We start from the raw sequence: 20268 nt of genomic DNA on the forward strand, positions 1-20268 counted from the left end.
TGTGGTTTGCGTCCCGGACCCGGTGACTTAAACTCACACTGGGTGCGTGTGTGTGCGTGCCCAAGATCCCAAGAGGAGAATGGAGGAGAAGGGATTGCGGCGTGGCCATCCCCCCTGGGGGGTGATTTCTCGCTTTCTGTCTCTCTGTCTCTCTCTGTCTTACTGGCGAGTGCACACGCCCTATAGCAAAAACCTCTCCAAAAAAAGATAAAAGAAACAAACGAAGGAAGAGATTCAGAGAGGTTAAGCAGTTTACCCAAGTTGACACGGCTTCCAAGTAGTGACATAAGAGCTAGCTCTCAGTCTTGTGACTTTCCTGCCCGTGTCTTTCTATAGACATTCTGCCTTTGAAGTCTGCTCAGAGTTTCATTGTATGCCTTTTCTTTTGCCATAGACTCAAACAAAGGACTTTTTATTCCCTTCACTAACCGGGAAATAAAGGATTCCCTGACCAGTACTTCTGCAACCCACGGCAGTGGTACACCAGATCAGAAAGCAGACACCTTCCCACTGGGGACACAGGTAATGTATCCACTCCCCTCCTAACCTGTTGACTAGTCAGTGATGAATACTAATAATTCATGGACTCTCAGGGATTTATGAAGGTCTAAGAGGACTTACTTGATGAAGGCATTTTATAGGCTCTATAAGAGGAAAAGTCGGGACAAGATACAATATCTTTGCCTATTAATTTCAATCTCTTTTTCCTCTCTCCCAGTAACCTGTTACCAAATGTTGTGTTTATACACGTAACCTTAGCAGTTTATACCAGATATTTTGGTCCTGAAACAGGGATGCAATTGTTATAGTTTTAGGCTGGTTTTTACATTTTTCTTCTCAGGCCAATGAGTGGCATGGGAGTTAAGGTGGCTGAATCCCAGTGGTTCCAGTCCCAGTCATGGAGGCTTGAAAAACATGCTAGGCATGTGGTGTGTGTGTGTGTGTGTGTGTGTGTGTGTGTGTGTGTCCCCAGAAGCCAGAGAGAAGAATGGAGAAGAGATTGCTGTGTGACCATCCCCCCTTGGCAAGTGGGTACTTTTTCATTTTCCTTTTCTCTCTCTCTGTCTCTCTCCAGGGAGTGTATGCACTCTCTAGCAAATTAAAAAAAAAAAAATTCTAGTACCAAGTGTCTCCCTCTTCTGTTGCTTAGTCTCTTAATATTTTCTACTCTGTCTTTTAATTACTGAGTCTTACAGTTCAGGGGTGGCTCTCCCCAAACCACCTCTTTTTTTACTTTCCCAAAGCAGAAGTAAGGGGGGAGGGGATTGAGACGATACAGAGGTTGCAGGCAGGGGAGAGATCATGCAAGCTGGGAGAATTGAAAATGACAAGTTTTTAGGGAAATGACAAGTTTCTTGGTGAAAGAAGGGATGGAGCCATTATGTAAGATTTCTCTGTGTGAGCGACTATGGTACAAAGAGCAGAACTGACTACTCCACAGTCGACTTCTCCCTTTCTCTGCATTCCCCTTAATAAGTTAATGAGCAATAAAAATCACAGAAAACAGAAAAGAAGCAAAGGCTCAGATTAACCCGTAATTTGGGTAATCAAGACTATACTAGTAAAAAGTAAGATTGTTTTTCAGTTTCAATATATGATACTTTCATCTTTTGAAAAGACAGATTAGTATTTAGTTGGTTTCCTTGTTTTTGAAGATTATACTTAGCTAACTCAGAAACTATCTCAATTACCATTTAAAAAAATCTTAATATTGACTTAAAATGGAGACTAAAGATACCGTAATCTCCAGTTAAAGTTAAATAGTACTTCTTAGATAAAACAACAACAAAAAAACACTATTGAAGTGTGAGAGAAAAAGGAAACTGGGCAGCTTGCTATATATTCTTTCAGTTTAAGAAATAAGGAAGTGGGATTTCTTTCTTTGCATGACTACTAAAAAGATACTGAATACTCGGGTTTTTTTTGGAGAGGTTTTTGCTATAGGGCACATGTGCTCGCCAAAAAAACAGAGAGAGACAGAGAGACAGAAAGCGAGAAATCACCCCCCAGGGGGGGTGGCCATCCCGTAATCCCTTCTTCTCCCTCTCGGCATCTTGGGCATGCACGCACACACACCCGTCATGAGTTTAAGCCACCGGGTCCAGGACTCGAACTGCGGTCGACTACATATGAGTCCAGCGACACAGCCATTACACGAACTGCCGGTCCCTGGTACTGAATACTTTTAAGATAATTTTTAAAAAGCAAACCCTATGTGGCTTTCCATTTTGCATTAGTCTTTGCCTACAATGCCTCAGATTAATTTTTAACCTGTTAAAACTCCTATTAATTCCTGTGGTCAAAATTCAGCTTTATGGGGAACCAGCAGTTAGTATAATGGCTATGTCACTGGACTCCCACGTAGTTGACCGCAGTTCGTGTCCTGGACCTGGTGGCTTAAAACTCACACTGGACACGTGTGCGTGCGTGCCCAAGATCCTGAGAGGAGAATGGAGCAGAAAGGGATTGTGGTGTGACCATCCCCCCTAGGGGGTGATTTCTCGTTTTCTGTCTCTATGTCTCTCTGTGTCTGTCTGGCGAGCGCACGCGCCCTATAGCGAAAATCTCTCCAAAAAAAAAAAAAATCAGCTTGATGGGCTGGTAAAATTAGTATGGGATTCTTTTAAACAGAAAAAGTAAAGTTGGAAAAAATGGCCTCATCTAGTCTGTATGTTGCACTTTCGTGTACTTATGTGTACTCACCAGAGAGACAGAGCAAAAAAAAGCAAGAAATCACTCTCTGGGGGATGACCATGCTGCAATCCCATCTCCTCCATTCTCCTCCTGGGATCTTGGGCACACATGTCTAACAGGAGTTTTTAAGCCACCAGGTCTAAGATTCGAACCATGGTCAACCACACGGTAGTCCAGTAACCTAACTATTATGCCATCTGCTGGTCCCTGTGACTGTTTTAAAATAGCCTTAAACTTGCTTGGAGGTCTGTTTCTCTAGCTTGCAAGAATAGACCTCTCTGCTAATAGGGAAATATTCTGAAGGTCTGGTCTAGAAAGTTCACATCTGAATGTCCATAGATTCTCTTCTACTTAAACTATCTAACTGTTTTTTAGATGCAGGAAGTGACAAGAAGGGAAATATCAAGTGACAATCAACAGGAAGATGGTAAATATTTTGCTCACTCAGTATCTTCCCCCTCATTCTCTGAGAAACTGGATGTGATAGAATTTGTAAGGAGATGAACATGTCCCAAGTGCTAGGGTATGTTTTTTAAAAACAACACGTTTAAATACAGTTGATGTTCATTTAAAAGTATTCATTTAAGAATATTCATTTCTTTTTTTATACCAGTCTTCCCTTTTGAGATAATTTCTCTCTAGCTTATAGTCCATCTATTAAAATTTCCTCCTATGTGGGCCTGTTGGCAATGAACTCTTTCAGTTTTTGTTTGTCTGAAGATGATTCTAGTTTATCCTCATTCTTGAAGGATGTTTTCACTGGGTATAGATTTCTAAGTTGACAATTGTTTCTTTCAGAATATTAAAGGTATTCCATTGTATTCTGTAGGTGGTTGTTTTTATAAAGTCAACTGGAAGTCTGCTGCTCTTGCAGGCTAATCTGTCTTTTTTTCCCTCTGGCTGTGTTTTTGTTTTGTTTTGTTTTGTTTTAACTTGCTAGAGGGCATAAGCACTTGCAGGACAAAGAAGAGAGAGAGAGAGAGAGAAAATGAGATGTCAAGTCCCATGGGGAATAGTCATATTTCAATCCCTTTTCTTCCATTTCTCCTTTCAGGATTTTAGGCATCCACATACATGTGCCCAGCACATTTTTCAAGCTGCTGGGTCCAGGACTCAAACTGTGTAGTTGGTCATGTGAGACCCAGCCACTCTAATCACTATGCCACCAGCTGGCCCCTTCTGACTACTTTTAAGATTTTCCAATTGCCTTTGGTTTTATTGCAGTTTCACTATGTTATGGATTTCTTACTTATCATGTTTTGTTTGGTGTTTTTCATGCTTATTGCACACAGTGGTGTCCATTATTCTGGAAAGTACTTAAAATGTTTCATTCTTTCTCTCTTGTCCTTCTGGGACTCTTGACTAAACAAATATATGTCAGAGGGTTTAACTTTGCCCTCTTTGTCTCTATTCTTTTATATTCTTCACCTTTTTTGTCTGTTCTACATTCTGGCTTATTTCTCCCAACACATTTTAGTTCATTAATATTCTCTTTAGTTGTTCTAAGCCACTATTAAATTGGTTATACCTGCTGAATTGTTGATTTCGGTTGTTTTACCTCTCAGTTCTAGATGTTTGATTTGGTTCTTCCTCAAATCCTCTAGATAATTTTTTATAAGGAGAATTTTCCTACTTGTTTTGTATTTCTTTAAAAATAGTAAACATAGCTTTTCTTTTTTTTTTAAGAGAGATTTTTTTGCCATAGAGTATGTGCACTCACCAGAGAGACAGAGACAGCAAAACAGAAAGTGAGAAATCACCCTTCAGGGAGATGACCATGTTGCAGTATCTTCTCCTCCATTCTTCTCTCAGGATTTTGGGCACCCACACACATGTGCCCAGCATGAGTGTTAAGCGGCTGGGTCCTGAACTCAAACCACAGTCAACTACGTGGGAGTCTAGTGACGTAACCATTACACCATCTGCTGGGCCCAACATGGCTATTTTAGAGGCTTATCTGTTGATTCCAATATCTGATGCTTTTCTGGGTCTGTGTTTGCTATCTCTCTCTCTCTTTTTAAAAGCATTATTTTTTTAAGTTATCATTTTATTTAACTTTTATTTATTTATTTTAACCAGTCTTCCCTTTTGAGATAATTTCTCTCTAGCTTATAGTCCATCTATTAAAATTTCCTCCTATGTGGGCCTGTTGGCAATGAACTCTTTCAGTTTTTGTTTGTCTGAAGATGATTCTAGTTTATCCTCATTCTTGAAGGATGTTTTCACTGGGTATAGATTTCTAAGTTGACAATTGTTTCTTTCAGAATATTAAAGGTATTCCATTGTATTCTGTAGGTGGTTGTTTTTATAAAGTCAACTGGAAGTCTGCTGCTCTTGCAGGCTAATCTGTCTTTTTTTCCCTCTGGCTGTGTTTTTGTTTTGTTTTGTTTTGTTTTAACTTGCTAGAGGGCATAAGCACTTGCAGGACAAAGAAGAGAGAGAGAGAGAGAGAAAATGAGATGTCAAGTCCCATGGGGAATAGTCATATTTCAATCCCTTTTCTTCCATTTCTCCTTTCAGGATTTTAGGCATCCACATACATGTGCCCAGCACATTTTTCAAGCTGCTGGGTCCAGGACTCAAACTGTGTAGTTGGTCATGTGAGACCCAGCCACTCTAATCACTATGCCACCAGCTGGCCCCTTCTGACTACTTTTAAGATTTTCCAATTGCCTTTGGTTTTATTGCAGTTTCACTATGTTATGGATTTCTTACTTATCATGTTTTGTTTGGTGTTTTTCATGCTTATTGCACACAGTGGTGTCCATTATTCTGGAAAGTACTTAAAATGTTTCATTCTTTCTCTCTTGTCCTTCTGGGACTCTTGACTAAACAAATATATGTCAGAGGGTTTAACTTTGCCCTCTTTGTCTCTATTCTTTTATATTCTTCACCTTTTTTGTCTGTTCTACATTCTGGCTTATTTCTCCCAACACATTTTAGTTCATTAATATTCTCTTTAGTTGTTCTAAGCCACTATTAAATTGGTTATACCTGCTGAATTGTTGATTTCGGTTGTTTTACCTCTCAGTTCTAGATGTTTGATTTGGTTCTTCCTCAAATCCTCTAGATAATTTTTTATAAGGAGAATTTTCCTACTTGTTTTGTATTTCTTTAAAAATAGTAAACATAGCTTTTCTTTTTTTTTTAAGAGAGATTTTTTTGCCATAGAGTATGTGCACTCACCAGAGAGACAGAGACAGCAAAACAGAAAGTGAGAAATCACCCTTCAGGGAGATGACCATGTTGCAGTATCTTCTCCTCCATTCTTCTCTCAGGATTTTGGGCACCCACACACATGTGCCCAGCATGAGTGTTAAGCGGCTGGGTCCTGAACTCAAACCACAGTCAACTACGTGGGAGTCTAGTGACGTAACCATTACACCATCTGCTGGGCCCAACATGGCTATTTTAGAGGCTTATCTGTTGATTCCAATATCTGATGCTTTTCTGGGTCTGTGTTTGCTATCTCTCTCTCTCTTTTTAAAAGCATTATTTTTTTAAGTTATCATTTTATTTAACTTTTATTTATTTATTTTAATTTTGACCAGAGAGGAACAGAGAAAGAGCAAGAGCGATAAGGAAAATGAGAAAGGAAGCCACTAGGTCTGGGACTTGAACCATGGTCAGCCATGTGGGAGTCTGGTGCCCTCAACCACCACATCACCTGCCAGCCCCCCCCTTTTTTTTCTTGTTTTAAAGTCCTATTGTGTCATAATCTTTCTGCTTCAAACTCTCCAAGTCACTGGGCTTATAGGCATACACTACCATGTCCAATCCTTATATTGGGCCAGGAATCAAACCTATGCCTCTCATGTGATTTTAGCCCATGGAGCACAGCTGCTGCTGCTGCTGCTGCTGCTTTTTAAATAATCAATTTATTTACATTTATTTATTTATTTATTATTTGGTCAGAGAGGGACAGAAAGAGACAAAGTGAGAAAACAAGCATCTTGGTCCAGGACTCAAACCACAGTTGGCCATGTGGAAGTCCAATGCCCTTAACCACAGTGCCACCTGCTGGCCCCTGCCCCCTCCCAGTACAGCTTCTTTGCAGCACACACCACCATGCCTGGGCCTGTCGTCTACTTCTTCTACGGGGTTTTACTCATGTTTTCTTTGCTTTTTGTTTTGGCTGTTTGCTGACCCTCCTATTTGAAAAATTGTTTTTAGGCATGATTTAAAGTCTTACATGAGTGTATCTTTTCCAGAACACCTTTTCACTTGCTTCTACGAGGTTCCTAGGGCTCTACCAGTCTGGGATTACTTAATCCCATTTCAAGGTTTGAGGTACCTTAGACCACACAGATGATGCAAACCTAGATTGCCAGTCATTACAAGGGCTAGTTTATTTCCAGTTTACATTTTCTGTGAAGGTTGTATCCTGCTTGGATTTCATCTTAATGGATGTGGATGTTGTAGAAAGGGATTTGTCACACACTTCACATTGAGTATTTCCTGAATTTGAACTTTGGTGCCTTTTACTTTACAAATCTTTTTTTTTTTTAAATTATTTATTTATTTGGAAAGATTTTTGCTAGAGGGTGTGTGCTCTAGCCAGAAAAAGACAGAGAGACAGAAAGTGAGAAATCACCCCCCAGGGGGTGGCTACACCACAATCCCTTCTCTTCTATTCTCCTCTCTGTATCTTGGGCATGCATACATACACGCCTGGTGTAAGTTTAAGCCACTGGATCTGGGACTCAAACTGCGGTCAACTACATGGGAGTCCAACGACATAGCCATTACACCAACTGCTGGTCCCATACTTTACAAATCTTTTAAAAATGGCTTTCAGTGCTAGACTTATCTATAGAGGTTCTTGCTATTTATCAGATTGGCCTAGAAGTTTCTCACTATCTTATTGGCTTTTTGATACCTTTTAGAATATATATCATCCTGCTTTTTTTAGTATCTCCAAGAGAAATAGTCCAAATGACCTAGTTTTTCATTACTCAGAAGTTCCTTGTTCTTAGAGTCTGTTACTTAAAGTTATTGTTCTACAACCTTTTCTCCCACTGTATATGTTGATACTAGGTGAAACATCGATGTTCTTATAGGTCTTACAGAGTTGGAAAGCACGAGGTCACATTATTTCTTTAACTGATTGATTAATTTCTGTTTTTATATTGACATGTAATTGTGCCTATTTATGAGGTACAATAAGATGTTTTGATATAATGTGCAATGATAAAATTTGAATAATTAGCATATCCATCACCTCAAATATTTATCATGTGCTAAGAACATTCAAGAGCCTTGGGAACCAGCAGTTAGCATAATGGCTATGTTGCTGGACTCCCACATAGTCGACCGCGGTTCGCATCCCAGACCCGGTGGCTTAGAACTCATGCCGGGCACGTGTGCGTGCGTGCCCAAGATCCCGAGAGGAGAATGGAGAAGAAGGCATTACGGTGTGACCATCCCCCCTGAGGGGTGATTTCTCACTTTCTGTCTCTATGTCTCTCTCTGTCTGGCGAGCGCACGCGCCCTATAGCAAAAACCTCTGCAAAAAAAAGATCCTTCTTTGTAGCTACTTGAACATATACAATATATTTTTGTTAACTATATCACTCTATTATGCAATAGAACACTAGAACTTTTCCCTCCTACCTGTAACAGCACTCATTGACCATCTCCCCCGTGGTACTCTCCTCGTTTCTCTCCCCTTTCTTCTATCCTTTCCACCTCTGAGAACCACTATTCTACTCTCTACTTTTGTAAGATCAATTTTTTTAGATTCCACAAATGAGCGAGATCATGTAGCATTTGTCCTTCTGTGCTTGGCTTATTTCACCTAACATCATGATCTCCAGGTCCATCCATGTTGCTGCAATCACAAGATTTCATTCTTTTTTATGGTTGAAAATATTCCATGATGTGTATACCACACTTTCTATATCCATTCATCCATCGATGGACTCTTAGTTTGATTTCATATCTTGGCTATTGTAAATAGTTCTGCAATAGACATGGGAGTACAGATAGCTCTTTGACACACTAATTTGTATTCCTTGGATATATACCCAGTAATGACATGACTGGGTCATACGGTAATTCTATTTTTAGTCTTTTGAGGAACCTCCATACTATTTCCCATAAGGCTTTTCTAATTTGTATTCCTCCAACAGAGCTTTCTTTCTCCATGCCGCTCTAGTATTGTTATTTCTTGTTTGTTGATAATAGCTATTCTAACTGGCAGGAGATGATATATTACTAGGTTACATTATTTTTAAGTTACTACAACTCAGATAGATAGCATATTTTGTTTCCCAAGGAAGCCCTTCAAGCATATGAAGCTTTGGAAACACCAAAGAACACAGCGCCTTTTCTTCTTGTTTACTGCTCAACTTGTCCCACTGTGAGGCTTTTTGAACATACCAGATAGAACTGAGGAATATATTTACTAGCTGGGTTAGTACCCAGTCCAGGAATTTTTCATAGGTTTTGTGTTCTCTACCAATTAATTGGCTTAGTTAAGATAATGGTTCCCAGTGAGTGAACCTAGAGGCTCTGGGTGGAATTTGAACTGGGAGAAGGCTTAACCTTATTGCAAGGCGTCTTTGAAATCATAGACCAACCATTATCTATAGACTTGATAGACAAAATCACAACTATTGTCATGTAAGTATATGCCAACGTTTTTTATTTTTAGAGCCAGGGTCTCACTGTATTGCCCAGTCTGGCCTTGAAGTTATGATTCTCATTGCCTCAGCCTCTGGAGTAACTGGAATTACAGACATGCACCACCATGCCCAGTTGGTACACCAATTTCTTTTATATAGAGAGAAATCTGACACTACGGGTTTCAGAGACGTTCCTAGGGAATTTTACTGAGATAGAATTTGTCTGCAGAATATCAAAGATCCTTTATTGTTTACACAAATGTTTTATTGCTGTTGTTATTCCATGTAGAATGTCTTTCATCACTTCATGCTACCATTTATCAAAATTATAAACTATGTCTTCTGAGAACTTCTTCTGTTAGAGAGTATGTTCAGTGAAGCAGTACCCCTACTGGGCCAAGAAGAATTCTCATCATGTTTTTTGTTTTTTGTTTTCCCTTCCTTGATGATGATTAGAATTCAGACACTACTCACCTCGTCAGTCCACAGTCCGATCCCCAGAGAAGATGCCTAGAGAAGGGTACCGAGTATCTTTTTTGGAAAACAAGTCTTCAGGTTCTTCTCCAGAAAAGAACTTGATACCAAAATCTGATACTTACCATCTTACCCATGATGCCTCTTTGGGTAAACGCCTGGACGTGGGAGATTCTAGCCAGATCCATCCCTATCAGTTACCTTCAGACGCTGGTCTGGAAAATTATGATAATCATTATTCTCAAACTCTATCCCTGCATGGAAGTCTTGGTAAAAGGCCTCAGAGAAGCAAGAACTACCGAGAATATAGCATAAAGCATTCAAATGATATAAAGGCCACCACATCCCATTCCTGTGGAGACTTACTGACTTCTCCGTCAAACCCTGACTCCAGCACCGGAAGGCTTTTGAAGCTTAGTTCAGGTAATAGTTTCTTGTCAGTTTATAGATCTTTTTCATAGACATGAAGATAGAAGGTTTAACTGGAAATCTTGGAATCAACATTTCTTAAATTACATTTGCATGTCCGAAGTTGTGTTTAGGATCGCCAGTAGTTCATGGAACCTTCACAAATCTGTAGGGTATGAATTTAATGTGGTAGATATATTAGAGAAAACTTATAAGAATGTAAACTTAGCAACCACATGCTATTTTGGTTCAGTGGTATGCCAGGAGAGATTTCTAGCAGCATATGGTCTTTTCTGACCAGATCACGTCTATTCTGAGTTACTTTCAGAAGTGAGTTTCAAGAAAAATGATAGAGAACACTCTTTGGTTAATTATTAATTTAACAATTAATAAATTTGTTGGACATCTGCTATGCACCAGACACTATTCTAGCTCTGCAGGTAAAGTAGCAAACAAAATAAAGCTCCATGTGTATTTTACCATACTAGTAAAAGTCCCCACTCCCATGGTGTTTGTAGTCTAATCAGATAGAACAGCAATAAACAGGTTAATATATAAACATATAATAAGTGCGGCAAAGAGAAATGAAAGGCTAAAGAGAATAATGAGGAGGCGATGTTTGAGATAGAATGGTCGGGCACTTTTCTGATGAAGTATCAGGAAAGCAGAGACTTGGAGTGAGTCTAAGACATGTAGAGAACTGGCCATGTGAGAACTTTCCAGGTGGTGGGGATAGGAGACATTTTCTTTGATTGCCCCTGTTTTCTCAGTGAAGTAAGAAGGTCAGCACCTAAGAGATGGGAGAGAAGAGGAGGCACTGGACAGCTGAGGAGAAAATAGATGTGGATAGTCACCTCAAAAAGTAGAAGAGTAAAGTGACCACAGTAATGTAGCAGGAGAGCTGGGCACTGCTAAAGGGTCCTGTTAAGATAGTGGCCATGCATTTAAGGCGAGGAAGATCAGGACAAATATATGTTCTCTAGCCCCTGCTCTGGAATTGGGGTTTTTAGGTGGAGGAAGAGAGAAAGGATCTAGAGAACTGAAGGCCATGCTATAGGGAGTAGTTACTATAACCCTTCGACTCGGGCTAGGTACAGATGGAAGTGAGAAATGAGGGAGTTGATGGGCAGGTTCACCTCCCAGCCTGTTCCCTCCACAGATCTATATGCCACAACCCATTTCAACAGTGACCCTGTCCTGGTGGCCAACGTGGAGCAACAGTTATCCACCAGCCTCAGTGATTTACCAGCAGCACATGGTTCTTTCCCAAACAACTCTATCCTGGAAAATTCTCTGCGGATGCTGATGTTGCCTCCTGGGACTTCAGAGGACAGAGAGATTTCAATCAAGAGGTCATTAAGCCCATCGAGAAGAGGATTCAAACGGAAAGACAAAATCCTTGCCAACTTGAATCCAAAGCATGGTTTCAGAGATGCTACTGGCAACGAGGCAAGTGTTGGCTTGTTTGTGCTTATGCAAGAAAGATAGCAGGTTCAAGACCAGAAGGGGGTTCTGTTGGGGGGGTGGGCAGCACTGACCAATAGTATTAGAAGTTCAAAAGGATTTTCAGAGGCCAGTGGCTAAAACTGTCAGACTAGAGCCTGCGATTCTTCTGCCTTTGGAAAAGTCATTCCTCCACTGCCACTATTTTGTCATATCTGTCGCAGGCCAGGACTGCCCTGATCCACTTCCAGAGCATAAACATGGTGGGAAAGTACTCTGATAAGAAGTGGCAGGCGAAAGTTTACCAACAGGAAGAACAAACAAGTTTCAGGGGCCTTAGGACTGGCTGAAGACTGATTTCTGTAGCATGTTTATAATCTCATCCATGTTTACACATTTGCTCTGGCTGCAAATGACTAACTTACTTGAAATAGCTCATATAAAAGCATTGCTTTGCTTTTCTACTTAGAAATTCAAATGATTCTAAACTTTTCTCAAAATAACAACAAGCAGAGATGAATTAGATCATCCAAGGAATTTTTAGCTGAAGAGAATGAACCAAAAAAAAAAAAAAAAAAAAAAAATTTTCCCACACATAAAATTCCTTTTTAAAAATAACAAAAAAAAAAAAAAAAAAAAAAGAACTATTCCCACAAATATAATTCATCTTATAAAATTGTAGTATAGGGCCAGCCAGTGGCACAGTGGTTAAGGCAGTTGAATCTCACATGGGCAACTGTGCAGGTGGAGTCTCAGACCCAGAGGCTTGAAAAACATTCCAGACACATGTGCATGTGTGCCCCAAGTCCCAGGAGAATGGGGGAGAAGGAATTATGACATGGCCATCCTTCCTGAGGGGGGTGGGGGGAGGTACTGTCTTACCTTCTCTCTCTGTCTCTCTCTCCAGTAGGTGTACATGGCCTATAGCAAACTTTTTAAAAATTGTGCTATGATAATGCTATACAATAAAATTTTATTATTATTCAGTTCTGATTTGCAAATCATGCCCCTGCTTTGCATACATTCCTCATTGAAAATGCCTTCCATTCTCCTGTTTCATTGGAATGCTCATTTTTCTCCAGGTTTGCTTTCATCATCGAGCAGCCTTTTCTTTAGAGGAACCGCAGCTCTCAGGGGCCTCTCTTCCCTTGAACCAGTCATCTTTCTATGAATAAATTTTCAGTCAATCATTGTCCTATAAGGAAGTAAAAGGTTTGGTCAAAAACGACTGCTTCTAGTCTTTTATTCTTCAGTTTTTGCATATTGGAATGAATTTATAAGGTTTTTAGTTTGTGGGGTTTTGTCTTGTTACTTTTTAGATATTTTATATTCAGTTTTTAAAACTTCAGAGATGGTTATAATTTTTGTTCACCAAAGGGGGCAGTCTTGCCATACTTTCTTTAGTTTTTTGGTCTCAGCCACTGATGCCTATTTTACCAGACAGGAGAACTAACTGTATGTTAATGTATTTAGGCTGAAAGAACAGCGGCACTTTGGATATTTAGATGTTAATATTAAGACATCTTCTAGGAATTTTTTTCTTTTTTTCTTTAGATTTTTGTCTTAGGGTGGATGCACTTGCCAGGGAGGGAGAAAGTGAGAGAGAAAGAGAGGGAGAGAGAAAGTGAGAAATGCCCCTTAGGGGGATGGCCATACTGCAATCCCCTCTCCTTCATTCTCTTCTCAGGATTTTGGGCATGCATGGGCACATGCCTGGCTTGTTTTTCAAGCCACTGGATCTAGGACTCAAACCACAGAGTCAGCCATGTGGCCGCTCCATCACCTGCTGGCTCTGTGCCAGGAAATTTTTTTCACCTCTGTTTCATAATATATTATTAAAGTATCAATGTCTTTTCTAACTGTCTTAGAGTCTTCCATTTTTTTTTTCTCATTATACGTTATTTCCCATGGAAACTTTCACAACATTGTCCTTATTTGATGAGGGGAGTGAACAGGAGTGTTGTTGAAGTGGGAAGGATTCGCTTGTGAAGCTTTCTGAGCATTTTTCCCTCCTAAAGCTTCAGCTAACTTTCAAAAACACTGTTAAAACAAGCAGATATTATTGTTCTTTGACCCTCCATCTAGTCAACAACAAAAAAAATGTCCTGCGCATCCCAAAAAGTTGTTGCCATGACTTTTGCTCTTGACCAGTCTGCTCTCGTTTTGTCTGGACCTCTCGTGCTCTTAGTAAGCGTTGCTTTGATTGTGCTTTGTCTTCAGGATAATACTTACTGGTAAACTTCTTCAAAGAAATGCTTCAGGATCTTGACCCCACTTATTGAAAATTTCCATTAAGGGCTCGCTTTGTGGCCTAGTGCTTAAGAAAACCAGATCCCACATGACCTACTGCAGTTCAGATCCCAGCCCCAGTGATATGGAAAACATGCCAGTGGTGTGCACATGCCCAAATCCCAACAGGATGGAGAAAGGAAAAAGGATTGCCGTATGATCTTGCCCCATTGGGTAGTGCCTTCTCTCCACCTCCCCCCATCTCTCTCTCTGGCAAGTACATGTGCCCTCTGGCAAATTAAAAAAAAAAAAAAAATCCATCAAAAGCTTTGCTCTTTTCTGTACCTAATCTGGCCACAACAATTTTGGCACCTACAGTGAAGAAAGTTTGTTCAACTATAATTTTCAGTCAGAATTGTGTAAGCTGAGCCAAATGAGTTGTCTGTGATGTTGGCCCATGTTTCTGCTGTTAATAGCTGGGCCTCTTAAAAAAAAAAAAAGCATAAATAAGATTAATTTTTGCCTTGAAAATTGAGATGAGGATGGGAACATCATCTTCAACATGATTTTATCTCCCCACCCCCACCCCCTTTTTTTAAATATAGAAAACCTAGGGGACTGTTTCCATAGCCTAGTGGTTAAGGTGAACCAGATCCTGCATGGCTCATTGCTGTTCTAATCCTGGCCCCAGCAACCTCTCCCTCTCTGTGTCTCTGTCTCTCTGTCACTCTTTGGCTAGCACATGCACCCTCCTGGCAATTTAAACAAAATAAGAGCTATTACTTTTTTTTTTAAGAATTATTTTATTTAACTTTATTCATTTATTTTAATTGACCAGAGAGGGACAGCGCACATGTGCGAGAGGGAGAGAGAAAGTGAGAGAACAAGCCACCAGGTCCAAGACTCGAACCATGGCCATGTGGGAGTCCAGCATTCTCAACCACCACGCCACCTGCCAGCCCAACAAGAGCTATTACAAAGACAAAACAATTATCATTTGAAATACTTTGAGGACAGTTTCATTCATTCTGTTAGAAAACGAATCTAGGTATAACAGGGAGGACAACAGTAGATACTGGAGTCCGTAGAGAAGGGGATGGGTAGCTGGGAGTGTGAGGGAGGCTATCAGGGAAAAAGCAAACAAACACAGCATTTAAGAGGCATGAAATGAAAAGCTATCTGTTGATGGTAACGTATCTGGCAAGGTCTGCCAGCTACGGGACAACCGTGTTGTACACTGTAAAGATGTACAGTGATTAAACATAAACTGAAAAATAATAAATAAAGAAAGAAAACTACTCTAAGAGGCTGGAAGCTATAACAGAGCAGACTGGTGAAACACAGTAAAAGAAATAAAAGCTAGTCAGAGCACTTGTGTCAGTGGTAGTGCAGTCAGCGTGGCTGGATGGTTCTCCTGGGGCTACCTAGAGATGCCTGCGTCAGTCTGGGACCCAAATGAATAAAAGACCCTTGTCCCCATGAAGAATTAGCAGAAGCTAGGAGCCTCAGAGAGCTCTTTCTCTTTTCAGGGGTAAGGGTATCCTTAGGCCCCCAAAAGGCATATTTTAGTTTTGGCCCTCTCTCACACCCATCTACATACACCTCCAAGCCCCGCCTTCCTGCCTCTTCTCCATCATGTTTTCACCCCATAGACCTGCTAGTTCACGGAAGATGCATACAGTGAAGTCAGGGATTACAGGCCTACTCAGAAGACACCTCGACAGAAAGTTCTGGGGTAAACAGTAAATTGACAAATACCTTCTCAATTAAGTTAATTCACCTTCATTAATAAAAATCACAGTTTTTTCTGCTGGTAAAAACTTGTCGTCTTGGGACCAGCAGATGGCATGGTGGTTAAGGGCGCTGGACTCCCACATCGCCGACCATGGTTCAAGTGCCAGACCTGGCGGCTCGCTTTCTCACTTTCTCTCTCTCTCTCTCTCTCGAGATCTGAAGAAAAATGAGTTTTAGAGAAGGAAAAAGATTTTTATCAACCCCACTCCAGAGTGGAAGAGACACCAAGTTCTTGCCTACATGAGCAAAATCTCAAGAAGAATAAGTCATTTTCTTTTTTTTAATCACTTTATTGAACTTTATTCATTTATTTACTTTGATTTGATCAGAGAGGGACAGAGCAAGAGAGAGACAGAAAGAGAGAAGGAAAGTGAGAAAGCAAGCTGCCAGGTCCAGGACTTGAACCGCAGTTAGCCATGTAGGAGTCCAATGCCCATAAACACCACACCACCTGCTGGCCCCTACATAAATCATTTTCAGTGATCAACATCTGCCTCTTCAAGCTGTCCGGCAGCTGTTTTCCAGTTTAGTTTTGTTTTTTGAGAGGTTTTTGCTATAGGGCATGTGCACTCGCCAGAAAGACAAAGACAGAGAGACAGAAAGGGAGAAATCATCCCCGAGGAAGTTGGCCATGCCACGATCCCTTTTCCTCCATTCTCTTCTTGGGATCTTGGGCACACATGCACACGCACCCAGCGTGAGTTTAAGCCGCTATGTCCGGGATTTGAACCATGGTCAACTCCATGGGAGTCCAGTGACATAACCATTATGCCATCTACTGGTCTCCCAAAGATAATTATTTTTTTTCTGGCAGCTGTTGATATGGTATCTAGTTCCATTGCATCTTCACGATCTTTTACCAAATCTTCTGTCCAGACCCCAGCCGTATTATAGCGGTTGCTCACAGGCTGAGAAAGCATTCTTCCTCATCTCTCTGATGTGGCCTGGCCTCCTGCTATTAAATTAGATAATCCTTCTTCATAGGCTTCCATGCCATAATCTCCATCATACTCATCTGAATCTCACTCTCAGGATCTGGACGCGAGACCTGGCATTCACGTGTTGTAGCGAACATTGCCTCCAGTGCTAGTTTATCACCAGGCACAAATCTATATCAATTCAGTAATAGAATCCATGTCACCATCACTATCTTCCTCTGCTTCATTATCTACAGATTATTTTGATTCTTCTCCATATCTGGCATTCACCATAACACAAAAATGCTCTCCCACATAGGTATTTAGGTCCCTGGACATTGCTTGTAAAGTAACGGTCAGTATTCCAGCAAGAACCCTAATGCAGAGCTATTTAATTGGGACAGGCAACCCTCAGTGAGAAAAAGGGTGCCCATGTGAAGGCCCCCATTCATCACAGCCTCAGTGTTGGATGATCCTGCTAGAGCCACTCACCCCCAACCCCTCCGTAGGCCTGGGCAGCAGGGAGGCTGGAAAACAGGCCAAGAGGGAGCACAGCACTCCCCGCTTGTTGCTTCCTGCTTTCTCACTCTCTCTGGTGAGCAAATTAAAATAATAATGTTAATCAATAAAATTTTAAAATATTAACACGTTCAGTGTCTGAATCCTTAGCTCCTTATTGTGTAAGAATGACAAATGGTTGGGGTTTTTTGTTGAGCCTCTCTCTAGTGACCTGGGCAGTTTGCATGGTTTGCCGGGAAACCACAGTCCCCCAATCTCTGCCAGAACCCCACATGTGGCCACTGTCCTCAGGCAGCTCCTGGAGCTCGTGGACAAGCACTGGAGCGGGTGTGGCTCCCTCCTTCTCAACAAGAAGTTTCTCGGTGAGTGAGTGCACGCTCAGTTCCTGGAGAAGGGCTGGGTTTTGCTTCTGCTCTGTGTTCTGCAAAAAGCCACTTGGCCTCCCTAACTTGTAAGGAAATTTGTTCTTGTGATCACTTAACCAAAGCTTCTCAGAAACACCCTTGTAACAAATCCACATTTTTCTCATAGTCTTCCTCATTTTTAAAAATCAGCACTCTGTCCAGTTGTTTTGTTCCTCCTGTGACTCGGGGCATGTGTGGTCTTTGGTTATAAATATAGTGACCAGATACGTAAAATAGAGAGTGGTCACGTTAATAAATCACAAAAAGACTGTATGATCTTTGGGAAAGGACCAGTAATGAACACTCAGAAATTGAGTGTGATCATTAGAGTTCCAAGGTGTTATGTTAAAATATGATGATTGGAAACACTTGAATGACCGAATGACCTGAACTCTTCTTAGGTTTTTTGTTGTTGTTGGGTTTTGTTTGCTTGTTTGTTTGTTTTTAGAAACATGGAGAAAAACAGTTTTGCAAATGTTAGCACCATGTGTTTGTTGTTTAATAGAAGAAAAATTCAAGGAACTTTTGGGTGGTAGTCAAAGTTAAAGTAAAAACTAGACACTTGAAAATCGTTTGGGTTAAAAAAAATTTTTTTTTTTAATTTGGAAAGAAATCCAGCCCAGCTACTTTCTTTCCCATATTGACCTTTTGTTCCCATTTTGTAGAAAATGATCTCCTGGAGCCACTTATCAGTGACTAGGGAATAATGCACTCAGGGGTATTCTATTGTTCTCCACAGAGGGTGTGGGATATAATTTCTTGTCCTTCATAAAACACCTCCTACAGCCACTTACTAAATTCTTACTAAAGGAGATATCTGATTACCTTATTTGTCCTACAGAGCTGGTATGACTAGGAATTCTGTACTTTAGCTTTTAAGATTGGCCTATGTGACCCACCTGGATTTTTGGCAGGTCCTGCCCGAGATTTGCTTCTCTCTTTGGTAGTCCCTGCTCCTCCTCAGCAGTGGTGTCGCTCACATCCTGAAGACACGACCAAAACCTTCCGCAGGAGGGAGACTGAGCTGAAGGAGTTCGGACAGCTGGTCCCCAATGACACGGTATGCCTCTCTCATCTTCCTTTTCTAGAAAAGGATGGAGCAGCAGGACTAGAACGGTTCTGTGTGCTAAAGATCAGCATCACATTGAACACCTAACCAAAATATGGAAAAGCCCGTCGGGGCAAATCAGGAACACAAGACTTACCAGGACAGGGGTGACTTGGAGGTTTCAGGGATGCTGTCTAATCCTCACCCTAATCCAAAAATGCTAGAGAAAGATTTGAAATGGGCAGGGAAGTGGGTGAGAAGACCCTAGAGTGGAAATGTTTGGAATCATGTTCTCGAAGGTGGTGGTTTGATCCCAATGAGAAAAGACAAATGTCTCTAGGGTTATCTTTCCTTCCAGCTGATAGAGCTTTCAGCCCTGGACCAGGGGCTCTTCTGGAGCCGCAGGCTACTGGTTCTGGAGGAGGAAAAAGGAACTTCTATCCCCAGGTTTTTTTCCTTTTCTTAACATTAGACGGTTCCAGATATGGAACTTAGTGCTAGACACTTTAAATCGGTGACTCAGAATGCTGGCCACTTGTCAAAGTGACCACTTGTACGAGAGTAGTGGATAACTCATAGGAAAGATCACAACTCCATGCAATAAATGTGTTTGCTGCACGTAAGCTGTTTTACCAAGGAATTAAAATTTTAGTGAGAAAGTCATGGAGAGGCTGACTCCCATTCAGTTTAACACTAAGTATAGGAAAAGATTCTTTCAGTCTTGATTTCATATTCTTAATGTGTATTTTGTTGTCTGATCTAAAGGAGAGTTTGAAGCAAAAACTGGTCAGAGTACTGGAGGAAAACTTCATTTTGTCAGAAAAAATTCAACAATTAGAGGAAGGTGCTGCCCCCTCACTTGTGAGTGGGCATCAGTCCCATACTTACGGTAAGTTCAAGAAAGCCATGCATGAGGTATCCCAAGACAACCGTTTGTCTGTAGATGATTTGTTTTAAAAAGCCTGTGTAGGTGCCAGTAGTGGCATAGTGGTTAAAGCACTGGACTCCCACACAGCTGACTACAGTTCAAGTCCTGAACCTGACAGTTTGAGAATCATGCTGGGCACATATGTGTATGCCCAAAATCCCAGAAAGAGAACGAAGGGAAAGGGATTGAGGTGTGGCCATCTCCCCTGGGTGGTGATTTCTCACTTTCCCTCTTACTGTCTCTGTCTTTCTCAGGAAAGCGCATGCACCCTATGACAAAAATCTTAAAAAAAAAAAAAAACTGTCTAAAGCTTAGCTGCATTTGGTCTTTTTTTTTTCTTGGTAGATAATAGAAATAATTGTATCTCAGAAAATTGTGATACGGATGATTTGAGTTACCAGATGACACTTTGTCGGTGTAAAGCATATGCAGGTGCTGTTATTATTGCCATTTATTTACTGTGGATTGGTTGGTTGATTGCTATAGGGCACACGTGCTTGCCTGAGAGAACTAGAGGGAGAGACAGGGAGAGTGAGAAAGCACCTCCTCAGGGAGGAGGCCACATCACAGTCTCTTACCCTCTACACTCCCCTCAGGATTTGGGGCATGTATGTGCATCACTCAGTGTGTTTCTCAAGACTCAGCTGCACAGCCAACCATGAGGGCTCCAACTGATTTAACCATCATGCCACCTGGCCGGCCCATTATTGCCATAATTTTTGAGACTGAATGGCACTTGCCTTTTTTTTTTTTTTTTTTTTTTTGGGGGTTTTTTTCCTTTTGT

General features: G+C 41.0%; 1 protein-coding gene and 1 pseudogene across 1 annotated transcript in view; one reads left to right on the forward strand and one right to left on the reverse strand.

Moving 5' to 3' along the window:
* The window catches only part of LRRC36 (leucine rich repeat containing 36), a 56718-nt gene that overhangs the window by 30069 nt on the left and 6381 nt on the right, over positions 1-20268 (forward strand). The window contains exons 6-12 of the mRNA XM_006155609.1: positions 395-522; positions 3070-3121; positions 9777-10217; positions 11362-11651; positions 17301-17466; positions 18423-18568; positions 19322-19445. Coding sequence (XP_006155671.1) covers positions 395-522; positions 3070-3121; positions 9777-10217; positions 11362-11651; positions 17301-17466; positions 18423-18568; positions 19322-19445 — 1347 coding nt within the window. The remainder of the gene's footprint in view (positions 1-394; positions 523-3069; positions 3122-9776; positions 10218-11361; positions 11652-17300; positions 17467-18422; positions 18569-19321; positions 19446-20268) is intronic.
* LOC114009104 (methylosome subunit pICln pseudogene) lies at positions 16098-17058 on the reverse strand (annotated as a pseudogene).

Source organism: Tupaia chinensis, unplaced genomic scaffold (assembly GCF_000334495.1).
Source record: "Tupaia chinensis unplaced genomic scaffold, TupChi_1.0 Scaffold000463_1, whole genome shotgun sequence".
Lineage (NCBI taxonomy): Eukaryota > Metazoa > Chordata > Mammalia > Scandentia > Tupaiidae > Tupaia > Tupaia belangeri.